At 46.8% G+C, this 23,527-nt stretch overlaps 2 protein-coding genes across 5 annotated transcripts in view; both read left to right on the top strand.

Annotated features, from left to right (window-relative positions):
- PLEKHA7 (pleckstrin homology domain containing A7) overlaps nt 1–3,944 on the top strand; it is a 214,642-nt gene extending 210,698 nt beyond the window's left edge. Inside the window, exons 27-28 of one of the 3 annotated variants that reach the window (XM_082628641.1) lie at nt 708–818; nt 2,702–3,944. In XM_082628641.1, coding sequence (XP_082484767.1) covers nt 708–808 — 101 coding nt within the window. In that variant the 3' untranslated portion in view covers nt 809–818; nt 2,702–3,944. The remainder of the gene's footprint in view (nt 1–707; nt 819–2,701) is intronic. The other 2 variants (XM_082628640.1, XM_082628642.1) reach the window with 2 other exon arrangements.
- A 106-nt stretch (nt 3,945–4,050) lies between these two features.
- On the top strand, nt 4,051–23,478 carry LOC309808394 (uncharacterized protein). Of its 2 annotated transcripts, XM_082628689.1 has the most exons (3): nt 4,051–4,466; nt 4,917–5,108; nt 21,622–23,478. In XM_082628689.1, the coding sequence occupies exons 1-3, from the start codon at nt 4,233–4,235 to the stop codon at nt 21,685–21,687; spliced, it is 492 nt and encodes a 163-aa protein (XP_082484815.1). In that variant the 5' UTR covers nt 4,051–4,232; the 3' UTR covers nt 21,688–23,478. The 2 variants fall into 2 exon arrangements, with proteins under 2 accessions (XP_082484815.1, XP_082484814.1); XM_082628688.1 differs by lacking the exon at nt 21,622–23,478 and having other exon boundaries at nt 4,917–5,902.
- The last annotated feature ends 49 nt before the right edge of the window (nt 23,479–23,527 follow it).

The raw sequence follows: 23,527 nt of genomic DNA, 5'->3' as shown, positions 1-23,527 counted from the left end.
CCAACCCTGGCCAAAGGGTCTAGAAGTGACCACGGGTGGGGCCTGCTGGACCTTGAAGTGGCTGGCCCTGGGAAGCAGAACCATGGGTATGACCGAGGACAAGGGGCAGCCTGTTCTCTGTCTCCCAGCTCGGATCCCGTACAGAGTCACTGAAGTCCCTGCTGTTCTGACTCCCCTGAGGACATGTGCGTGGGCTGAGAGGGGGTCTTCCTTGGGGAGACAGCAGACGGCTTTCCCGGGCCCCTCGTAATGATCCTGGGGCTCCCTGAGCCCATCGTGGCGATTTTGAATTCCTTCCCATGTCCAGGGCTCTAGCAGGGGCACCTTCCCTGCCATAAAGTGCCCTCCTCTCTGGCCTGTGCTTGCTCTACCTATGTGGACCTACTGTCCTCGGCTTCCTTAACCACCAGCAGGCGAGCGTGCCCCAGACCTGACACCCTGACACCCCGCAGTCACGTCCCTGCTCAGTGGCCACCTTTGCTGCAGCCTTTCCTCACTTTTGCTCCCTCTCTCCAGCTCAGAGACATTTCTGGGAACTGCAGGTCAGGCCCCCGGCCAGGCCCAATGGATATGCCCCCGCAAGCCCAGGCCGTTAGTGGTGGGCAGTGGGGGCCCACAGCACCCTGGTCCTGCCGCGCAGGGCGTCTGGTGCTGCAGGGGCAGACGAGGAACCTAACGCACCACTTAATTCCTGTCTGCCCGTCTAGCGCAGCATCTGGCCCTCCTCCCGCCTAAAGCCCCCCTGTCCTCCAGGACGGTGCCACCTTACCCCCCCTTAAGCAACGGACTCCACTACACCTTTGTCTAACACCTTCCAAGTAAGAGCCCCCTCCTGGCGTGGCCCCTCACCTGGCGCTGAGCATGTCCCCTCCTCTCTGCTGCTGAGATGATTGCAGTGCCACCTGCTGACGCTTCCTTCCATGGGCAAAGCGGCCGCTGGGGAGACCCCTCCTGGACTGGTAGGCAGGTGGGGGGCTGGTGATTTTTAGGAACTCAATGTTCGGCGGCTCCAATACAGTAGGGACTGTGTGCTCCAAGCCCCCTGGCTCCCTGAAATCTCAGGAGGCAGAGCTGCGCCCCTTCCCGCCCCGCTGTCCTTCCTGCAGGCGGCCCAGTGCCCCAGGGGACCAGGGCAGGCCAGACGGCCAGCTTGGGAAGGGGGGGCGTTGGCTGGGAAGGAAGAATTAGATCATGGCCTCTCCCCGTCAGGGCTTTGACCAAAGAAATTGAAGAACCGGAAGCCTAGAAAAAACAGTTTTGCAGATGAGGACGTGGGCCCTGTGAGGGATGGGGGCTCATTCCAGTCACAAGGGAAGCTTCAGGAGGAGGCTGCCCGGGGTGATGGCCCTCACCCCTGCAGAACATTCCAGCACCAGCCCTTCTGAGTTCTCCCCACGAGGGCATTTACTGGTGAGAGGAGGCAGCGTGGGAGTAGGGAGGGAGTGCTGGACCAGAGTCGGGAGGCCGGGGCCAAGTCCAGGCTGTTGTTCTGAGTTCTTGGCTGTTGCCTCACCTGGACGGGGAGGGCGGATCAGGAGTCTCAGCAGCCCTTTCCCTGATGTTCCACTTCGTACGACTGTGTAGGGCTTCTCCTCTCATCCCTCTGTACGCACGTTGCTGAGCGCCTACTCCGTGCCAGGCACCACGCTAATCATCTCCTTTGACAACAACCCAATGGAGATATTCACCCCATTTGACAGATGAGGAAGCACAGCTCAGAGACCCTGAGGGACTTGCCCAAGGAGTTGCGGCTGTGTCAGAGCCAGGGTTCGAACCCCTTCTGTGCGAGTTCAGAGCCTCTGTTCTCCATCGCCACCCTGGGCCCACCTGGGCCACCTCCATTGGCCCACCTGGGCCACTCCCGGGGGCTCTAGATGTTTGGAGAAGGGAGTGCAGTGAGGGATGGCGGTGTGTGGTTGGGACGGAGGCATGGACTTGGGCAAGTGTCCACCCGCCTGGGCGCTTCGCTGTCCTAAGGGTGGCAGGAGGAGGTCGGCCTGTTGGGCCAGGCTCTCGGGAGATGTGCAGTAGGGACCCCGTGACTGAGGAACCCCAGGGAATGCTCCAGCCAGGTCTTTTGTAAAGGCTGCAGGGTCTTCTGGGGCCACGGGATGGTGTATGGTTTTCTCCTGGAGATCCGAGTGTGGTGACACCACCCCAGGCCACAGAGAGGCAGAGGAGAGGCTCTGTTCCTCTCTGCTTTGGTGCCCCTGTGGTCATGAGATAGGCCTCTAATGCTCTTCTCAGAGCACACACACACTTCCTTGTACCCTTCCAGCACCCTCATTAGGAGATTGGTACAGTCACCCTGTTTTTAGATTAAGAAAACGAGGCCCATGAAGGCTGAGAGAGTTACCCAGAGTCCCTCAGCAAATGAAGGGCAGGGCCAGAACTGGACCCCAGAGTCCTCTTTGCTCAGGCCTTCTGCCCTATCAGAGCAGGGACCCAGTCTAGGGGCCAGCATGTGTCTGGCAAACTTCCTAGAAGTGGTGAGGGTGGAGGAAAGGTGGGACGCCCGTTAGTCCTCGAAGCCGAGGGTCCCCCAGCAGCGGCCGCATTGCCCCAGCCCCCTGCTCTGCTGTTCTCTGTCTTGTCAGCCTGCCTTTCCCTGTCACGTGTGCACAGACATGCCCACCGCCTGCTCCCCAGACGTGGGCTGGGGTCCTGCCAGCCTCTCATTGTCTCCTGTGCTTTTTGCCAGCCCAGGCAGCGACTGACCCGTGATCCAGCGTGCACAGAAGTCTGGAGCCAGGGGCCAGTGGAACCAGTTTCCTCCGAGAAGATTGATCCTCCTTCCCCTTCCAGCTGAGCCGGGGCTCAGGCTGGAGGACGGAGCACCGCCAGCGGTGGGGCACTCCCCACAGGGCTGGGGCCGAACACCCACGCTTGGTGTAGTGCAGACTCCTTTGTACATGTGACAAAGGCACTTGTCATACACACTGTAAAATACTGACTCTGTATTTTAGAATCAGGTTATGTTTTATACTGTTCACCTCAAGGGCTGAGTGGCTGAGAAGGTGAGGATGCAGGAGTTTGGAGCTGCACATACAGATTCAGGTACCGTTTGGGTGGTGGGTGTGGGTGGGAGCCGAAGGGCAGGGTGAGCAGAGGCCAGTCCAGCATCTGCTGAACTCAGGTGAGGTTGGACTGGAGATGTACTTCCAGTGGATTCCAGTGTTGGGCTCATTGGTGTGTTGTCCAGGGCAGTGATCAGCGGACCCTGACCTGGCCTGATGACCAGCTCTGTAGGGTGAAACTCCACCGAGCTGGCACGTGGAGCCTCGGCCTTGGGTCTGGCTGAGGCCCAAAGGTGTGTCCAAGAACTTTGGTTCCCAACCTGCCCATGAGGTTCTCTCAGCAAAGGGCTCTTCAAAAAAAAAACAAAACAAAAACAGTTCACTGTAATTAAAAAAAAAAAATACACTTTGAAATACAGAAAAGGTGAGAAGAAACACCTTTGATTTGTATCATAAGCAATAAACGTCACACTGGGTGGCATCTACCTACAACTCCCCGAGTCCGCACTAGGCTGTGATAGGTATCCTGGGCTTGTTGCGGCTGGCCCCTGAGAACACAGGTCAGCCTACCCAGGACTTGGGTCAGGTGGCAGGTGGGCAGGCAGCGGACCCCTCCCCTCCCTGATGGTCAGTAGGGCCATGATGACAGGACTGTGACTTGACTTCCAGCCTAAAATGGGGTGGGCGCTGTTAAGCCAGGTGCAGTGTTTGTGGCCCTTTATGTAAGTCATGAGCTCATGATACTCTGCGTTCGGAAAATGAAGTTGAAAAAAAAAAACCATAAAACAACTCCATTGGGTGGAGCCACACTTTAAATGAAAATTTGTCTTTGACTATGGTCAGAAAAATAATCTTGAATATATTTAGAAGTTGCCGTCTATTTTTAACTAACTCCATATGCTGCCAGTATCAACTTCATGACATTTGCCAAAATAAGATTTTATTTTTGCCTTTATAAGATTTTGTTGGAAAAAATGAAATGACTATTTTGCAAGAAAAAGTTAATTTAAATAAAACTGTAATGGTTTGCAAAAAAAAAAATGTGATGTACAGATTAAACTATTAACCTGATATGCTTCCTGCTTTTTGCTGGCTATATTCTCCTGAGTGGCCTGTGTTAGTTTTTTTTCCGTTTCTTTGGAAAACCCCCAGTGTCAGCTCTGGATCCTGCGATGTTCACCTATGAAGTCTCTCCTGATGACAGTTCCGTGACACATGATTGACTCTGGAGGCCTGAGGGAGGAAGGCCTGCGCACTTGGGCCTTTGGCTGGGCTTCAGCAGCCGCTCAGGACGGCCCCCCACCTCACCCCCGCCCGGCTGAGGGGCCGCCGGGCTGTGGACTCCTGTGCAGGGCTGGTTTGGCAGGCGGTCTGCAATCCCAGACAAAGGGAGGGACTCCGCAGGCCCTCTTCCAGCCCACACGCCTCCGTCTCGTTCCAATGAGGCGGGTTAGTGACGGACCATTGCAAACTGGCCTTGTGTTTAATTCGTTTTGACTTGTGATATGTGCTTAAAACAGAAGGCAAGAGCCAGTTCAGTTTAGGGATGCGTGCGCTTCCAAGTTTGTTGCTATGGCAGTTTTTCTCTGTTGCCAAGAAGGGCGCCCTCAGTTTAGAGTGACTTTCCAGCTAGTTAAACTGGAGAAAATAGATACCAAGGCATTCCAAAGAGGGAACGCTGCTGCTTTTTTAGCTACTGCTCTCTTTTTGAATTTTAAAATGAAAAATACTCTCTGGTTTTAAGCATTACTTGGAGCTATCTCCATAACCGATGAAAGGGAGGCAGGGGCGGTGGGGAGGAGGGTTTGTCCATAACTGAGTGCAAGGCAAGAAAAAAGGTACAGGAGGCCCCCCCGGCCCAGCCCACAGGGTGACTCCTGACTGTTCTCTCCACTCCAGCCGGGAGGAGGGGTAGCCTGTTCTGTAAGAATCGTGGCCCAAATTTCAAACAGAGAGCGTGACAGGCCCTCACCTCAGACTTCACGGAGAGCACGCGTGATCTGGAAAAGGCACCCTCCGGCTATGTCACGTGTGAGCAGGCGCATGTCCCGGCCCCCTTCTCCGCCCCCTGGAGAGGACTCGTTACCTGAGGTAAGATGCCATCTGCGGAAGGACTGGCTGACCAGGGACCCTCCAGGTGGGGGGCCACTGGGAAACCCCACGTGGCCCAACGATTCGGCTTTGCTTCTTTTCCGGGACCCACGGGGCCTGAGCAGAGTTTGAAACGATGGGATTGCAGTCAGCAGAGGGGGCGTGAGCATGCTTCTGCACCCTTGCTGACATCCATTCCTGACTTTAACCCAGGTCCCAGTCGAGCCCAGGATGTCTATCTTATTTTAGCAAGAACCAACAAGAATATTTTAGGATCTAGTATTAACAGGGGTTGGGAATAATCGTTTCCTAATGCCCACTTGACCCTTCTGAACTGCCCAGATTCTCAACATGTCCAGGGTGTTGTTTAAATGATTGAAGTTGAGATGTGTGTACATTTGTGAGTGCATGTGAGGCAGATGTGCCCAGACTGATGCGGATGTGGAAAGCAGGCCTTTTGTTTGCTCCCTTTCATTCACTTTTCTGCCCGCCTTTGTGTGTCTGGCTGGGGGGATGGGATCTGCAACTAGTCCCTTCTCCCTCTGACCCCTTGGCCACCTTCACTTAAGCTGGGTTCTCCAGAATTCTCCTGGCTGTTGTAGGTTGCAGCCTAAGGCCAGGGAAACCTCCATCTGCCCAAGGTCAGCTTGGGGATAGAAGGCATGGGGGGTGGAGTGGATGTGGACCCTGACTCAGCTGGACAAGAGCCCATTTTAGGCTTTGGGAGTTTCCCCCGGCTATGGTACAGAACTCTATGGCAAATCCTTTTGTGTTCGCACCAAGGGCGGGAAAGAAGCGGCAAATTATTTGTCTCACCCACAGATCACATCTCTGAGATGAGGCAGGCAAATGCTGGGAGCCCTCGGCTTCCAATTCAGCATCAGACACCAGGGCACATGAGGGACTTTGCCCATGTGGGTTGCGTGCCGTTACGAAAAGAACAAAGAGATGAGGCTGGGGGGGAGGTGAAAAATGGCAGCCCCTCCCGGCCCAGTAAACACGCCATTGCTTTGCCATCCCCACTCCAAAGGCTACCACTTTCATTGCTCACCGAGCAAAGAAACCTTTCTTCAGAGCGAGTGGCAGGGTACAAAGGCAGAGTACAAAATGTGCACACATCACAGTCCCCGCAATTCTGTTTGAACAAGCATATTGATTGGGTCTGACCTTGTTACATTTTTTTCCTATTATTTGAAAAGGTGCATCTAAGTGTAGTGAATTGAACCAGCGGAACTGAACTTTCCATGAAAACTTCTCGAGGTATTTCTTTAGTTCAAAGCTTTTGAATTTTAAAGGGCATTTTTAATACGAGTCTGTTGAGTATTCTCTGCCACAGCCCAACACGGGATGTTAAATGCAGATGAGGATGGAGCGAGGGCACCCGTGGGGTGGACGTGCCCACACAGCGGAGGGTGCAGGTCATGGTTGGAGGGTGCAGGCCAGCCCAGGAAGGGCTAAGCTTTGGGAAGAGAGGCCGAGCCTGCGGGGCAGCACACACAGACCCCAGAAAGGATCTCTCTGAGCTCACTGGGGACAGCTTAGGAGACAGGAAGAGGTTCCCAGCTGAGCTTCTCAAAGGCTTTATGTGGAGAGCTGAGAAGTACATGCTAGGGGCCCCTTCTGATGGGCGAGGGTTTTGTCCTTGGGAATAAGGGGCTCCTTACTCAGCCACTCGCTTTCTCTTACACTGTGTTTTAGAACTGAGAAGGAATAAGAGGCACAGCCCCTTGGCTGAGGTCACAGAGCCAGAAAAGCAGCTGCCACTGTCCTCAGCCCTTGACATCACTTAACAATTGCAGGTGCTTGCTTTCCTGCTGAGCCCTGAGCTGCATCCCAATCCTCAACTGATTTGACGTCTTAGGACGTTTTGCTGATTGTGTGGGCCACAGCAGTGGTCCCTCTTGCCATCCTGGCCTGGGCCCTTGGAAGCATCCAGAGTCGCATTTTCCCTCCACACAAGGGGCCTCTCCTGGCCCACTGAAGGCACACAGCCGCCGCCTTTGAATGAGTTTCAAGGGTCTGTTTGCCTCCGGAGGCCTCTTGGATCTAGAAAGTACCTCCTTTCTAGACCCAGAATTTGAGATCAGAGGCAGAATCCTCCCAGGGAGGAGCTGGAAAAGCAGGTCCTACACTGGAAGAACCCAGGACTTGGGCATCTCAGCAAAATCCTTTCAGTGTCCTTGCCAAATCTCCAGCCTAGAAGATTGGCCTGGGAAGGTCAAAATGGGGTCAGAATCGCAGTAACAAATGGTAGAAGATACCCAGTCTTCTCTGCCCACAACTGGGGACACCAGCCCCATTCAGATTCCTCCTCCCTCTTGTGGGAGCCCCCAAGGGTGTCTCACATACACTCTGAAATTAGTGTTTTTGGCTGACACTTTCGGGCCTTCCTGCTGTTGTCTGTGTTTCCTGAGGCCACACTACCCAGTGGACACCAGTGAAGTTCCACTGACAGTAAAAACTCAGGTTTCATGGCCGCTGCCCCCTTCTGCTCACAATCAGGGTCCAGGTCCTGTGCCCATGTCTCCCCAGTCATTTCTGGGGTCCCCAGGCATATCTTACATGAGCTCACCACAGGCCTCTCAAGCTGCAGTTCTTCCACTTGCAGCTCCTGGATGTCGTCAAGCCATGAAGCCACTGCCTGTGCCCCAGGGGGACCGTCCCTGCCCAGGTCACAGCCCTCTCCCGGTGCTGCAGACCCTCGAAGTGCCTGATGAGTGTGTCTCACCGCGAGTCCTCCCTGGCCGAGCCCAGGCCGCAGTCTGCATGCACGTAGGAGAACTTGTGCTCCCTAATTCTGTGTCTCTCAGGTCCCAGAGCAGGTTTTGTGTGCTCTGGTTCACCCAGAGCCCTGGGGAGAGCCACTTCTTCAAGCTTCTGCTCAGGTCCCCTGTCTGTGGGGCTCAGGCACGTTCTCTCTGTTTCCTCCTCCCTCACCCCAAATAACAATTTGTTATTTCTTATGATTCTGCAATCTGAGCTGGGCTCAGCTGGGCAGGCCTTCTGCTCCATGTGGTGAGGGGGGACTGGGGTATCCAGGGTGGTTTCCTCGCTCACATGTCTGGCACCCCAGCTGGGATGGCTTGGGGAGCTGGGAGCTGGCTGGGCATCTCTGTCTTTCCACACAGCCTCCCCACGTGGCTGCTCCGTCTTACAGCGTGAAGGTCTCAGGGTAGTTGGACTTTTTACCTGAGCTGGCTTCCAAGGGCGGCAAAGCTGCCAGGCCTTTTGAAGCGTAGATCTGGAATTGGCACAGGGTGACTTCCTCCACATTCTCTTGACCAAGGCCAGGCACAGGCCAGCCAGCTTAAAGGGGAAGGAAATAGATTCTACCCCTTGATGGGTGGAGTGGCGTGCACGTGCAGACGGAGGGGATGGACGGTGGCCGTCTTGGAGACTGTCTACCACAGGACTCCATCCTCATTCTCCTACAGCCACTGAAGCATTTAACAGCCAGTGCAGTCGCCCCAGCTTTCTCTTCCCCTGTAGTGGACACCTGGGAGCCACATATTCTGGATGGAGTAACCACAGGATGCACGCCGACTGGTCCTAAATCTCCACTTGGAAGGGGACTACCCAGCAGAGGCCCCGAGGCCCACGGCTCACTTCGCATGAGTGAGAAATAAACTTTGATGTATTCATCCCCTGGGACTTTAGGCTTCATTTTCTACTGTTGCATAATCTAGCCTGCCCAGGTTGTAGGTATCATTATCCCCGTACTACATATGAGAAAACTGAGGCATGTTGGTTCTGTGACTAGTCAGAGACTGAGTTGAAGCTGGAGCTTGTATCTGACTCCAGAGAGCCTTTAACCACTGCATTGGCTGCTGTTACCCTGGGAAGAGGAGATGGTGGGGGAGGACAGTCCTGTGGGTCTGGATTCTGGGTCACTTGAAATAGCATTGTCTGTGGTGAGGACAGTGAGCTCATGGACAGCATGAAGAGACACCCACAGGGAAGCGCCTAACACAGTGCCTGGTGAGCAGGAGGTGCTCAGCTCAGCGAAGGTAAGCTGTGCCCACAGCCATGATTTGACAGCCTGGGGATCCCATGAAGGGGCATTACTTCGGCTCACTTAACCCGGCCATTGGTCCCCGGGCTTTGCAGCTCAGAAACTGGATTTGTCACCACCAAGAGCAGGGCTGTCTCTCAGGGCTATGTTCACAGTTACTGGGCTCGGGAGACACATGGAGGAAACTGAGTGAGAGCCCAACTGCCAAGCTACTGTGTTCACTGCCATACACGCTGCCCCCACCCCTGTTGCTCCAGGGGCCAAGTCTTCCTTGGAAGGTGGCCTGGCAGTCTCGGGACCAGTCTTGAAGAATCCTGGTGTCACTGAGCAGCACACTGAGCAGCCCGAGGTCCCACCTCCACTGCAGGGTGCCCCCATTCCACAGACCTGGGGCCCACATTTCCAGACCAGGGCTTCCTCTCTCAGGATAGAATAAGATGGCACTGACCCTCAGGTGCCCCCTTTCTCTGTGACCATGACTGGCCAGTCCCTTTTTAGGAGATTGACCCCATAGAAAGGAGACCTGGCGCAGCCAAAAGAAAGAAAGAAAGAAAGAATTTTTTTTTTTTTTTTAAAGAAAATGCTAAGCATGGTTCCTGGCCCCATAGGAAGCACTAGAAAAAATATGGCATATAAGTTCTCATTTACCTACACTTAAGTTATAATTACTTAACACATACCACATTCTCATTCTTTGTTTACTTGTTTATTGCCTGTCTCCCTCACAAGAATATGAGCTTGCTAAGAGAAAGAATTCGTTGAATGAATGAGAGAATGAAAGAAGTCAAGGGCTGTTGCCCAGGGAGGCTTCTCTCTTTTTCAGATGATTCTGCCTCTCTCTGCTCTGTTGCATTTTTTATACTCTAGCCCCCAGAGAGCATCCCTAGTACCCTATTTTTAAGTTCCTTGAGTAGTCGGTAAGAGCAGGAGCTGTGGAATGCAAATCCACTCTTATTAACTCTGACCTTAGGCAAGTCCCTGAACCTCCCTAAGCTTTAGTTTCCTTCTCTGAAAGATGGGAATAACGGCACCTACCTTACGTGGGTGATGTGAGGACTAAAGGAGATCATCTTTAAGCGCCATCCCTGGCAGGGACACCCAGCCAGTGGTCACCATGCTGCTTTGCCCTCATGTATGATCCTTACGAACAGCAAGGCTCCAGGCAGTCCTTCCACATTTAAAGCCTGTCTCCTCTCCCCGGCTCGGCAGGATAAACGGGTTTGTGGCCAGCTGCTCTCGCCCACCCCAGTCTTCTGCCCTCCACCATCCGTCTGCCATTTTAGACAGTTGCCTGCAGCAAGTAAAGCAATGGCCCAGGGCTTTTGAAGTTTGGGCTCACAGGACCGTGCCACCACCAGGCTGCCTCCCTGAATTCTCCAGGGGCTGAGGACAGGCGAGTCCTCTGGGGCCTCCCCCAGCAGCCCTGCGGCTGTCCACCCGACATCAGATCAACCTGTGCTGCGGGCGCCTTTGATGTCAGTTCCCACACTGGAGCCTCGTGCCCTGCCCTGAGGACTTGGGCTTTGAAGTTGGCCTGTAAACCGAGCTTTCAGGAAGAAAGTTGTCTATTGTGCCTCAGAGCACAGCCGGGCCCTGTAAAGGCACTCGGAATGCCATGAACACCTGATAAATAATTCTTTCTGGGCCCAAGAAAGATTCGTTCCACTTACAGGGGAGGAAAATTCCCTTGACCTTTTCACTGAAGTCCTGTGTGTGTGTGTTTGGGGGCGGGGGTGGGGAGGTGGTGAGAGAGGGTTTTTGCGTCTTCTCGCTGAAGTCACATGGGGCAGGCAGGTTGTCTTAGAGCTGAGCTCCAGTGACTGCTCCAAAAGGGCTCCTGGTCCCTGACCCCTGGCCTGAGGTCCCCCCAGCCAGCCCCACTCCTGCCTCCTGCTGGGAACATGGGAGAAGATTGGGCCCTCTAACAGGTAGAGGGGCCTCGGCCCCTCCAGGCCCAACCCTGCTGCACATGGCGGGGCTTCCAGGAGGCACAGCCCTGTTGCCTTTCTTTCCTTCCAGGGCCTGGCATGGTCAAAGAGAGGGGCAGACAGGATTTCCCACCCGAAGGGGTCCCGGAAGTGGATACCGGCTCACATACACTGAGCGCTTACCTCAGGCCAGGCCCTCTGCTGGGCCCCCTTTTGTGCGCAATTCAATAGTAGGATGTGGGTATGTGTGTAGTTTTGTGAAAGCTTTCTTCACGGTAAAATGTAACATACGTGTAGAAGGTATATAAGATAACAGCACACAGCTCAGTAAATGATCAGAAAACAAACACCTCTGCAGTCACCACCTTAGTTAAGAAATTCAAGTTTGCTAGGATGCAGGAAGCCCTGCTGGTGCCCCTTCCTGCTCAGTAGGCCCTCCCTCTCCCACGAAGGATAACCACCCTCCCGACTTTTGTTGCTACTGCTTATTTGCCTTTTCTTAAAATATTTATTTATTTATTTATTTATTTATTTATTTATTTATGGCTGTACTGGGTCTTCGTTGCTGCGCCTGGGTTTTCTCTAGTTGTGGCGAGCGGGGGCTACTCTTCGTTGCGGTACACGGGCTTCTCATTGCGGTGGCTTCTCTAGTTGCGGAGCATGGGCTCTAGGTGCGCGGGCTTCAGTAGTTGTTGCACACGGGCTTAGTTGTTCCATGGCATGTGGGATCTTCCTGGACGGGGCTCGAACCCATGTCCCGTGCATTGGCAGGCGGATTCTTAACCACTGCGCCAGCAGGGAAGTCCCTTACTTGCTTTTTCTTTATAGTTTTTCTATCTAATCAGGCATCATCAGATACTCTTTGTTTTATTTATTCTCTGAAATGTGTACAAATGGAATAATAGAATGGAATAATAATGCATTCCTTTGTGCCAGGCTTTTTTTCACTGAACATTGTTTATGATATTCATCCATGTAACTGTTTCATTCATTTTGCTGTTGTATAGTATTCACTGTAGGAATATTCGAGGAGTATTTATCCATTCTACTGTTAAAGGACATTTGGATGTTTCCAGTTTGGAGCTATTACAAATAATGCTGCTATGTACATTTTTAAACATATCTCTGACCCACGTGCACTCATGTTTCTTTTGGTATATACCTACGTGTAGAGTTGCTAGGTTATAAGGTAAGCATATCTTCAACTTAGGTAGAAAATGCCAAACTGTTTTCCAAAGTAGTACTAATTTATACTCCTACCATGAACATGTGAGTTGCTTCACATCCTCGTTCTGGTGGCAGCCTCTGAGACGGTGATCCCCGCCTTCTTGCATTCACACCCTCTGTAAGCCCCTTCCCACTAAGTGTGGACTGGAGCTAGCAATTCCCTTCTAATGAATAGGATGCGACAGAACATAACAGGATGTTGCTTTCTTTCTTTCTTTTTTATTGGGGTATAGTTGCTTTACAATGTTGTGCTCTGTACAGCAAAGTTCAGGATGGTACTCTCAAGATGAAGTTACAAAGAGACTATAGCTTCTGTCTTGGGCGCCCTCTGCTTTCTCACTTGCTTACTGTGAGGACCATGTTGTGAGCTAACCTGTGGGGAGGCCCACAGGGCAAGGAACAGATGTCTCTGACCAACAGCCAGTGAGGACCTGAGAACTCACATGAATGAGCTTGGAAATGGGTCCTCCCAGCCTCCAGTTAACCCCTGAGATGATTGTAGCCCTGTCTGACACCTTGATTACAACCTTGTGAGAGACCTTCAGCCAGAAGCATCCAGCAGAGCCCAGATTCCTGATTCATGGAAACTGAGATAAATGTTTATTGTTTTAAGCTGTTAAGTTTTGGGCGTAATTTGTTACATGACAATAGATAATTAATATACTCAACAAGACTTTTTTTTTTATTGTAGCCATTTTCAATGTGTATGAATTAGGTTTATTAGCATCTGCCTGACATTATTGATATTGAGCACCATTTCAAATGTTTGTTGACCTTTTGGATTTCCTTTTTTGTGAAGTACCTGTCAGGACTCTTATCATTATTCCGTTGGGTTATATATCTTTTTCTTGTTGATTTGTAGGGGTTCTAGATGTAAGCCTGTCTTAGCCTGGGCTACCCCTAGAAAGCAGAGCCTGAGGCAAGGGCTTGCAGGCAGAGAGTTAATTTGGGAAATGATCCAAGGAACAGAAGTAGAAAGGAAAGGAGGGGAAACCAATAGAAGCACGCCTTCTCAAGTTGGTCACTGTTGTGGGAAACTTGGGCTCATTCTCACTGGGACCTTCTGAAGAGCCATGTAAAATGTTCCTCAAAATTATCCACCTGTGTTATAAAAGAGAAGCGCAGTTATCTTCTAGCTCAGGGCCCCCCCTTGACCAAGGGCTCCCCATGGGGTGTTAAATCCTTCACATCTCCAGATCCCACATGTGTGAGTGATTCCCATAGGAAGCCCACACTGGGGCAACTAAGAAGCCCTGGGGCATCACCTGAGAGGTGTGGCTAAAATGAGATCCTACTGCAGTAATATCTAGAATAAAATGGGTGCCAAGAGGATGTGCAGTGGAGCACAAGGAATATCTGACACATAGCCTCTTATAGATGATATGCATTGCAAATGTCTTTTCCCATTCGGGCTTGCCTTTTCACAGTGACTTTCAATGAATAGACATTACTAATTTTAAGGTAAGCAAGTGTGTAAGTCTTTTCCTTTGTAGTTTGTGGTTATTTGCATCTTATTCAAAAAGTCTTCCTGTACTTAAGTCATAAAAATCTTCTCCTCTCGTATTTTCTAGGAACTTTCTTGTTTGGCCTTTCACAGATCTACAAGCTACCTGGAACTGGTTTTTTTTTTTTTTTTTTTTTTTTGGGTTCGCAGGCCTCTCTCACTGTTGTGGCCTCTCCCATTGCGCAGCACAGGCTCCGGACGCACAGGCTCAGTGGCCATGGCTCTCGGGCCCAGCCGCTCTGTGGCATGTGGGATCTTCTTGGACCAGGGCACGAACCCGTGTCCCCTGCATCGGCAGGCGGACTCCCAACCACTGCACCACCAGGGAAGCCCCTGGAACTGGTTTTTAAGTAAGGTGTGAAGTGGGCATCAGGTTTCATTTTTCCACATAGATGCCCAACTTATTGAAGAATCTATCATTTCCTTCCCACTGCTGTACAGTGCCATTTTGTCATAATCGAGTATCTGTATACGTATGGATCTCTTTTTCTGTTCCATTGTTTGTCTATCATTGTGCCAATATCGCACTATTTTAATTAATGGAGCTTTATAGTAAGTGTTGACACACAGAAAAGCAATGTGTCTCTCTTCTTATTTTTCACAACTATCCTGGCTATTTTTGGTCTTTGCCTTTCCTTGTAAATTTTAGAACAAACATGTCAAGTTTTACTCCCCATTCTCCACTGGATTTTTTCTTCTATTGAGACTACATTGCATATAGATTACTTTGGAGAGAATTACATCTCTACAATATGAGTGTACTAATTATGAATATGATAAATTCATTTATTTAAACCTTTAAATATTTCTCTCTAAAATATTTTATAGAAAAAAAGAAAAGAATTCTGCTTCTAGCAATGGTAGACAAGGATGCTTTGAACCAACTTTCCTACTGAGAACAAATGGAAAAGGAGGCTAAAATATTTTTGAAAATACGTATTTGAAGGCAATGGAGAGCTATTAAAGCTGTGAAAATTTATTGAGCCAAGATCCAGAGGAAAGGAGGAAAAATAGGAAGCATGAGGTCAACATTTGGTATCACTTTTCCTCCTGAAGTGAATTGTCCGTTCCAAAAGCTGTTGGCTGTGAGAGCCTGAGCTGTTTTTTGATAGACTGTCCTAGTCTCACTATGTTTGTGTACAGCTTAGGAGTCAGTCAAGGACCCAGGGGAGTATCTTTATGTAGATTTGGGGGCTCTACAGCTTTCTCGCCTCTGGTACTCTTCCCTCCAAATTGCAATCTCTTGTCAGCCCCGTGTGCTTGTCTGTTTCTTCCACCCAGCGAGTCTGCCACCTGTTTGTGCTTGTTTCCTTTACTGTGGTTGAAAAATGACCTCAGGGAGAAATCTGGGTGGAATGTGGGACTCATTGCGTGTGCTTCCCTTTCAATGACTAGAAGCCCTATATGGGTTGGCCACCACGGATTTCTTCACCTTTATTCGTGAAGGATATTTTCACCGGGATAGGATTGTAAATTGGTGATTATTTTTTTCAGTGCTTTGAGGATATCATTACATTGTCTTCGGGCTTCTTTGGCTTATGTTGAGAAGTTAAATGTCTTATTCTTGCACCCCTAAAGTTAATGTGTCCTTTTTTTTTTTTCTCTGTCTGTACTTGTTTTCTTCTTTTCTTTGGGTCGCAGCACTTTCACTGTAATATGCCTAGATGTGGTTTTGTCTTTATCCAGCTTATAGGATTTGTAGATCTCAAATCTATGTGTGGGTATCTTTTGTCATTTTTGGAAGATTCTTAACCTTTATCTCTTTGAAAATTGGTTTTCTCCATACTCTCTCTTTTCTCTTTCAGGGACTCCAATTATATGAATTCTAACCCTTTTTACTCTCTTTTTCCATTCCTGGGAAACAATATCTTATTATGCAAGAATCCATTACATCCATGTGAAAAGGATTTGACAAATCAACTAGCATTTCTCTTACTGAAATGCTTTTGCCACTCTGATTTCCCTGTACTAAGAAGCAGTGTCTGTCTCTGACATAACCCACAAACCTTCATGGAATTGGGACATGGCCACTTTTTGTTTCAAGGATATAGGGCAAAAGGCATGGAGGATTTTCCTGGTTAAAGGTTAAATATTTAAGGTTATAGGCTGCATTATGCTAGTCCTCAGTGGCAAATTCTGAGTGACTGAGACACCCACATGCTCTTTGATAAAAATCTATTTGTGATATGCAGGGACCTCTAACACATAGGCCCCAAGGCAGGAGCCCATCTTACCTGGGTCTAAAAGTAGGGTTTCTCAATCTCAACACTACTGATATTATGGGCAACATAATTCTTTGTTGTGAAGGTCTGTCCTGTGCATGGTAGCATATTTAGCAGCATACCTGGCCTCTACCCTGTACATATCAGTAGCACCTCCCAGTGTGACAAGCAAAAATATCTCCAGATATTGCCAAATGTTCCCTGGTGGGGCAAAACCCCTCCTGGTTGACAACCATTGGTCTAAGGATGGTACTCCAGACGAGAAAGACCCACTTCAAACAATATCAATGGCCTGCTTTGTGAAAGAAAGCACATCACCGGTTAAACTAGAGACATAGCTGTGTGTTCCTTTGACTTTGGCTGTTTGGAAGCTCAAAGCTAAGTTTTGTATTTACTACATTAACTGTGAGCCTCAGTTTTCAGGACTGATCATTTTTCTTTTTTTTTTTTTTAACATCTTTATTGGAGTATAATTGCTTTACAATGGTGTGCTAGTTTCTGCTTTATAACTAAGTGAATCAGTTATACATATACATATGTTCCCATATCTCTTCCCTCTTGCGTCTCCCTCCCACCCTCCCTATCCCACCCCTCTAGGTGGTCACAAAGCACCGAGCTGATCTCCCTGTGCTATGCAGCTGCTTCCCACTAGCTATCTATTTTACGTTTCGTAGTGTATATATGTCCATGGCACTCTCTCGCTTTGTCACAGCTTACCCTTCCCCCTCCCCATATCCTCAAGTCCATTCCCTAGTAGGTCTGTGTCTTTATTCCCGTCTTACCCCTAGGTTCTTCATGACATTTTTTTTTCTTAAATTCCATATATATGTGTTAGCATACGGTATTTGTCTTTCACTTTCTAACTTACTTCACTCTGTATGACAGACTCTAAGTCCATCCACCTCATTACAAATAGCTCAATTTTGTTTCTTTTTATGGCTGAGTAATATTCCATTGTATATATGTGCCACATCTTTATCCATTCATCCGATGATGGACATTTAGGTTGTTTCCATCTCCTGGGTATTGTAAATAGAGCTGCAATGAACATTTTGGTACATGACTCTTTTTGAATTATGGTTTTCTCAGGGTATATGCCCAGTAGTGGGATTGCTGGGTCATATGGTAGTTCTATTTGTAGTTTTTTAAGGAACCTCCATACTGTTCTCCATAGTGGCTGTACCAATTCACATTCCCACCAGCAGTGCAAGAGTGTTCCCTTTTCTCCACACCCTCTCCAGCATTTATTGTTTGTAGATTTTTTGATGATGGCCATTCTGACCGGTGTGAGATGATATCTCATTGTAGTTTTGAGTTGCATTTCTCTAATGATTAATGATGTTGAGCATTCTTTCATGTGTTTGTTGGCAGTCTGTATATCTTCTTTGGAGAAATGCCTATTTAAGTCTTCTGCCCATTTTTGGATTGGGTTGTTTGGTTTTTTTTTTATTGAGCTGCATGAGCTGCTTGTAAATTTTGGAGATTAATCCTTTGTCAGTTGCTTCATTTGCAAATATTTTCTCCCATTCTGAGGGTTGTCTTTTGGTCTTGTTTATGGTTTCCTTTGTTGTGCAAAAGCTTTTAAGTTTCATTAGGTCCCATGTGTTTATTTTTGTTTTTATTTCCATTCCTCTAGGAGGTGGGTCAAAAGGATCTTGCTGTGATTTATGTCATAGAGTGTTCTGCCTATGTTTTCCTCTAAGGGTTTGATAGTTTCTGGCCTTACATTTAGGTCTTTAATCCATTTTGAGCTTATTTTTGTGTATGGTGTTAGGGTGATCTTATTTCTAACGTAACAATCTTTTAGGAAATGGCTTCACATAATTTGAAAAGACCAGCAGGTAAAGTGTCTCCATATGAAAAAGCCTTAGCAGGCAACATCTTGGTACTGGTAACGGCACAAGAGGCACCGTTTGCAGTAGTGCAAGTTAGGCTACTTGAGGCAGCTTTGAGGGCAGGTTTTGGGAGTTGGGGAGAAGGGGGAAGGCATTGTTGGGTAACTGTGGGTGGCATATCTTGTGGGGAGCATATGGGAGGTATTCCTTTGCTTTTTCTCAGGCCCGCAGTAATTGTGGAATGCTTTCTGAGAGTGGGGTAAGTAGCTGAAGTTCAGAAATCAGATGAGTAGGGGTTCAAGGCATAGTAATTTGGGTATTCAAAGTTAATGTGTACTTCCAAGTTCGGAGACAGGAGAGTTAAGTCCTTTCTCTCCTCTCTTGAAAATCACCCAGAAGCAGTAAGGAGAATGAGAAAAGGAAGTTGACTCCAGCTTCAACGAAACTAGGAGACATCTGAAACTCTTAACTCTAAAATGGGTGAAAGAGTTGAAAAAGTAGTAAATGTCAAAGGAGAGTACGGGGGATATGCTTGCCTCTGCAGGATCTGAGAAACCTAGCTAGTGTCTTCTTTAACGTGAGGCTATTTGTGGGACAGGTCTGTGAGAGCAGCAGGGAAGAGGCCCCCTGCGATGTGAAAAGCCCTTTGGCATCTGATCTTCACTGGCAGGGCTACAATGGTTCACACACATAACTCTGGACCATGATAAATTTTTCTGCCAGCTTGACCTTTCCCCTACATGAAAACCCTGCAACACCTGGGAAGAACTTCATTTAAAGACAAGTCATCTGTTTCCCCATCCAGGTAAACAGAAATTCCTTTCTTCCAAGAGCTCATTTCTGACTCCTCTCATATGCTACATCCAATCTAGAATCTAGTTCTCATTACTTCCACTATGACTACCCTAGTCCGAGCCCCTGTGCTCACCTAGAATCTTGCAATAATTTCATAATTGTGCTCTCCATTTTTATAGTTGACTCCCTACAGCTGCCTAAGCTTTGTTAGATCATGTCACTCTAATAAAAACTCTCCAGTCTTCTCACTCTCCTTAGCATAAAATCCGAAGTTCATGTCACAACTCTAATAATCTTATTCCTGCTATCTCTTTGAACTCATCTCACAACCCTCTGGCCCCAGCTTTATTATTCATTGTATCCCTTTACCTTGTTTTCTTAATATTTATCACAAATGATATATATTTGTTTATTGTCTCCCCCCCACCAGAGTGTAAAAGCGTCATTAAAGGAGGGACTGATTTTGTTTACTGCTGTATTCCCCGTGGTTAGAACAGTGCCTGGCACATAGTAGGTGCCGAGAAAATATTTGCAGTTGACCAAACAATAAAAAAAACTGGCACAGGGTTTGGAGGAGGAGATTAAAATAGAAAAGGATCAAGAAAAATACATGGCAGGTGAAGAGCACTGACCAGAAACATGTTGCCTCAAGAGATGGTTGAAAACTATAATCAAAGATCTCACGACAACCTTAATATCTTAACATCTCGATAAAGTGCCGACATCAGAAATACAAGAGGAGAAATACAACAGAAGAAACATGAGCTGGCAGAATTCAAGGAAAAAAATTACATAATCATAAAAGTACAAAATTGGAATGATAGAGTATACAGTGCTCAGTCACGAGAAAACAAAAATAAAGAAAAATGACATGGAGATAGGAGATGTAACATGCACATAATTGGAGCTTCTAAAGGAGAAAATTTCTATTTTCTATTTTTATAGATGAAAGCACTGAGAAACCTTGCTCACATGAAGTCAGTAATAGATTTTAGAAACATCACTTAATCCTCTGAACTCTTGGAATTTAGGCCAAATATCATAGTGATCTTTCTTCAAATTGTATGTCTGATGAATCAGCTGACAATTCAGTTCTCCACCAATTTTATTGAGGGCATGTAACTGGAAACTACCTGACTTGCAAAAGGAGTCATTCAGACCTTAACATCAACGTTTCAAATTGTCCCTTTGTTTGGAGGCTTTACTGATAAACACAGTGAGTTCTGGGATGGATGAGAGGTATTTCCTTTTTTCTAACGGGTGAAGGGTTACAGTGAAAGGAATAGTAGTTTTCAGAGATCAATTTAGAACAAGGACGTATGAATGTACAGTGTCGGGAAATTGATTCTGTTGAACCCCTTCACGTATCCCAGGAGTGTATATTCATTTGAAGACTACTGGCTAACAATGCCAAGCACTGCTATATCAGGTCAAGCAAGGAATGAATGAAAATACGGTTTAGGAAAATAAGAATTGTTGATTTGATCAAACTAGTTTTCAATACAGCTGTATTAAAGTAGGTAGGGCTTCCCTGGTGGTGCAGTGGTTAAGAATCCACCTGCCATGCAGGGGACACGGGTTCGAGCCCTGGTCTGGGAAGATCCTACATGCCATGGAGCAGCTAAGCCTCTGTACCACAACTACTGAGCCTGCGCTCTAGGGCCCGCGAGCCACAACTACTGAGCCCGAGCACCTACAGCCCGTGCTCCACAACAAGAGGAGCCACCGCAATGAGAAGCATGTGCACCGCAACAAAGAGTAGCCCCTGCTCACCGCAATTAGAGAAAGCCTGCACACAGCAATGAAGACCCAACGCAGCCAAAAACAACAAAAAAAAGTTGGGTAGAAGCTATATTGGAGTGGGTTGAGGGGGAAGGGGATGGTACTGAAGCAGACAGTAATAGAAATGTTATTAAAGCTGAATATTGAAAACGTGGAGATAGGATTATAGCTGAAGTATATGGTATCTAGGAAAAATCTTTTTAAAAAGATGTAAAATAACCTAGGGACTTGGGGAGAAGTGTTGACAAAAAAAGCATCAACAGACTAAGGGAGAGGTTGAAGACTCCTAAAACAAGATAATCAAAAGTACTAGGTTCACAAGATGATGCAAAGGGTTAACAGTAGTTGGCATTTACTGAGCTTTTTATCAGTGTGCTAAAGCTTTTTACCTGTTTCAACTAATTCTCACAATAACCATGCAATGTGGTTGCTGTTGATATTCTCATTTTACAGATGAGGAAAGGAGACTCAGATTTAGTTATGCCCAAGGTCACTGAGTTTATCACTAAGTTGGTAGAGCTGGGATGTCACCTAGAGCATTGGAGCACTTCTCCACAGGTGTCAATTTAGGTGGAAGTCAGGGAATTTCTGCCTGATAAAATCTCTTTAATGTAAGCCAGAAAGCAAGGACATGTTGTAAGAGTGAAGGAGAAAAGACAGGGTCACAATTTGAGAACAGGGGTTTTCAACAGTTAAGAACAGGAAGAGTTGATGAGAGATAACAGGATAACATGCAGTGTTGTTAATTAACACTTAGTAATATTGATTTGTACAGTTGGTGGCCTTTCTCCAGAAATAATCCATAGGAAATTGGATACATCTAGGGCTGTATTTTCCAGAAAGGTTATGACACTGGGGAGGGTTATTTGGGACACTGACAACAGTGACACTGAATTGACAGATCACTTAAAAATCGACAGGGCTTATGGAACTGGTGAAAACAGACTGATAATGACCTGATTTGAACTTGTGTAAAGGAATACAACTGTTATGGTCAGAGGTGAGGTTTCTACATTTGTGATTTCAGAGGTAAAGTTGTTTTGGGATATTGAAAGTAGCCAAGATGTGGCTGCTGTGGAGACAAGAGTAATGGAACTAAAGCCCCATAAGTGGCCACTGATGTCAACCAGGTAGTTGCAATTTATTTCCTCAAAATTTACTCAAAGAATATGACCTATCTTTCTGCTCTCAAACTGTTGTTTAATCAGAACAGCAATCACTTCAGACTTTCTTCTGTACCTGCAATTCATCCGGATTTAAGAAATTACATTTGAGAAGAGGATTTTTACCTATCAATACACACAAAATTGGAATCTGTGTTCCTGAAAACCTTTACAATAGAAAGATCATTGGATCACTGGTATAGTCAAGCACTTGGGAGAAGTGTATTTCAGGTAAGAAATTATCAATAGTAAGAAAAAGTTGCCACTCAACTTTCCCGTCAATAGCATGTTTCACGGCACGAAAAAAATTGTTTTCCCTTCTGGTACTTCAGTAGGGATATAAAAATGCCATGGCATCTCTCCTCGTTTAATCCACCCATCACACACACACAATTTGATAAGGAAAAAAAAAGCAAAAACCAACCCAATGTTCATGCTTAAAAGACAGCCATGATATTTAATGTGGTGCTGGGACACTAGGCCACATGGACCAACAGACCTAAATTTATTCCAAGCCTGAATTTTGTTAATGTCCAATAATATATGAATTGGAATGAGAATTTCTCTCTCTGAAGATGAAGAGAAAAGGTCTTCCAGTGTAGTTATTTTAGAAGGAGGCTCTCCTATTTACATATAAGAACCATGACTTATAAATAACCGAGCATATTTAAATAAATTGATGAAAATACCTTCTGAAACATAATACTGGTCTCTCCCTCTTCCATTCTTAAACATATATCAGTCTTCACTTTCTACTTAAATTAGTTGTAATAAGCAACCCTACAGACTAGCTATTTGACAATCAGTGGCCAAACTGAAATTTAAACAAAGCCAAACTTGTTTAAACCAGATACTATTTGTTAAATGTTACACATTCTGTCTACTAGTCACTGACTCAGTATTTTACTATATAGGGTAGCACCTATTATAAAACAATGTGAGAAATAAGAAAAAATGAAATGTTGGGGGTCTGATGTATGAAAAAAATTTCAGGATGGACTGCATAATCCAGGAATCACTTGTTCTATTTGCTACATTCCTTGAACATTCTAAACTTCAAAACGACACAGGAATTAAAAAAAAAAAAATCCAACACATTAAACACATACTTAAATATCTAGATGTGTAACAGTTCAGCAAACAAAAAGGTTTAACTCAAAGCCTTTGAACATGTCACTTAAACATTAAGATTTTGAACCCAGTTACTCAAAGATCATTGACTAGCCCATAATGCAGTTTGTGTTAATCTGCTGTACAAACTAACCACATAATAACAGTCAGATCTTACTCCAACAGAAGTGGCGATAAAAGCATACAACAATACTCCTTTTTGTAATTAGATAATCAGGATAACAGCACTGGGATAAAATGAAGAGAATTTCTTGTTTCAGCTTTTTGTTCAATAAGCCTATTCCTCATTTTCAGATAATGAGGATAAAGGTATCACAACCACGTATGAGAAACTGCTTTCTCTTTATTTAGGTGTTAGGAAGAAAATTAACTTTGGTCACATATTACCTTAAAAAAAAAAGTCCAGTTTTACATATTCCTAAATAGATAGGACCAAATGTTCAGAGAAAAAATTTCTTCTGTAAAAATTGGCCAATTTTATCAAAAATCTAACATACAGTGTCATTCAAATTATGTAAAGACTGCTAGGGATCATAACATTCCAAATATATGACAACTGCAACTCCATCCTAACCGGTGTGAGAAGTATTTGCTCTCATGTTGCTTTGGTCCAAAAGAGTAGAGCTGATTCAGTAAGAGTAAACGAAGTACCTCATCTTTTGCCAGCATTAACTTAGATTGTTACTGGCAGCAGAAATATCCATGTTGAATAGTTCTACTGTAAGAGAGTATAATAAAAGAATATTTTTATGAACACATCACAGTACCAGATAAACTTTTATAAGAGAAACATGAAGGAACAAAAAAAGATAAACAGCTA

The sequence above is a fragment of the Mesoplodon mirus genome (assembly GCF_964341445.2).
Source record: "Mesoplodon mirus genome assembly, chromosome: 7".
Lineage (NCBI taxonomy): Eukaryota > Metazoa > Chordata > Mammalia > Artiodactyla > Ziphiidae > Mesoplodon > Mesoplodon mirus.
The sequence above is the reverse complement of the archived record's forward strand: the minus strand, read 5'-3'. Positions and strand labels throughout refer to the sequence as shown.

What these genes read in the sequence shown, in the direction of transcription:
- LOC309808394 (XM_082628688.1), top strand. Translation starts at nt 4,233, where the DNA reads ATGATTGACTCTGGAGGCCTGAGGGAGGAAGGCCTGCGCACTTGGGCC. An exon ending in GTCTCGTTCCAATGAGGCGG is followed by an intron (nt 4,467 to 4,916) that starts GTTAGTGACGGA and finishes TCTCCACTCCAG; the next exon opens with CCGGGAGGAGGGGTAGCCTG.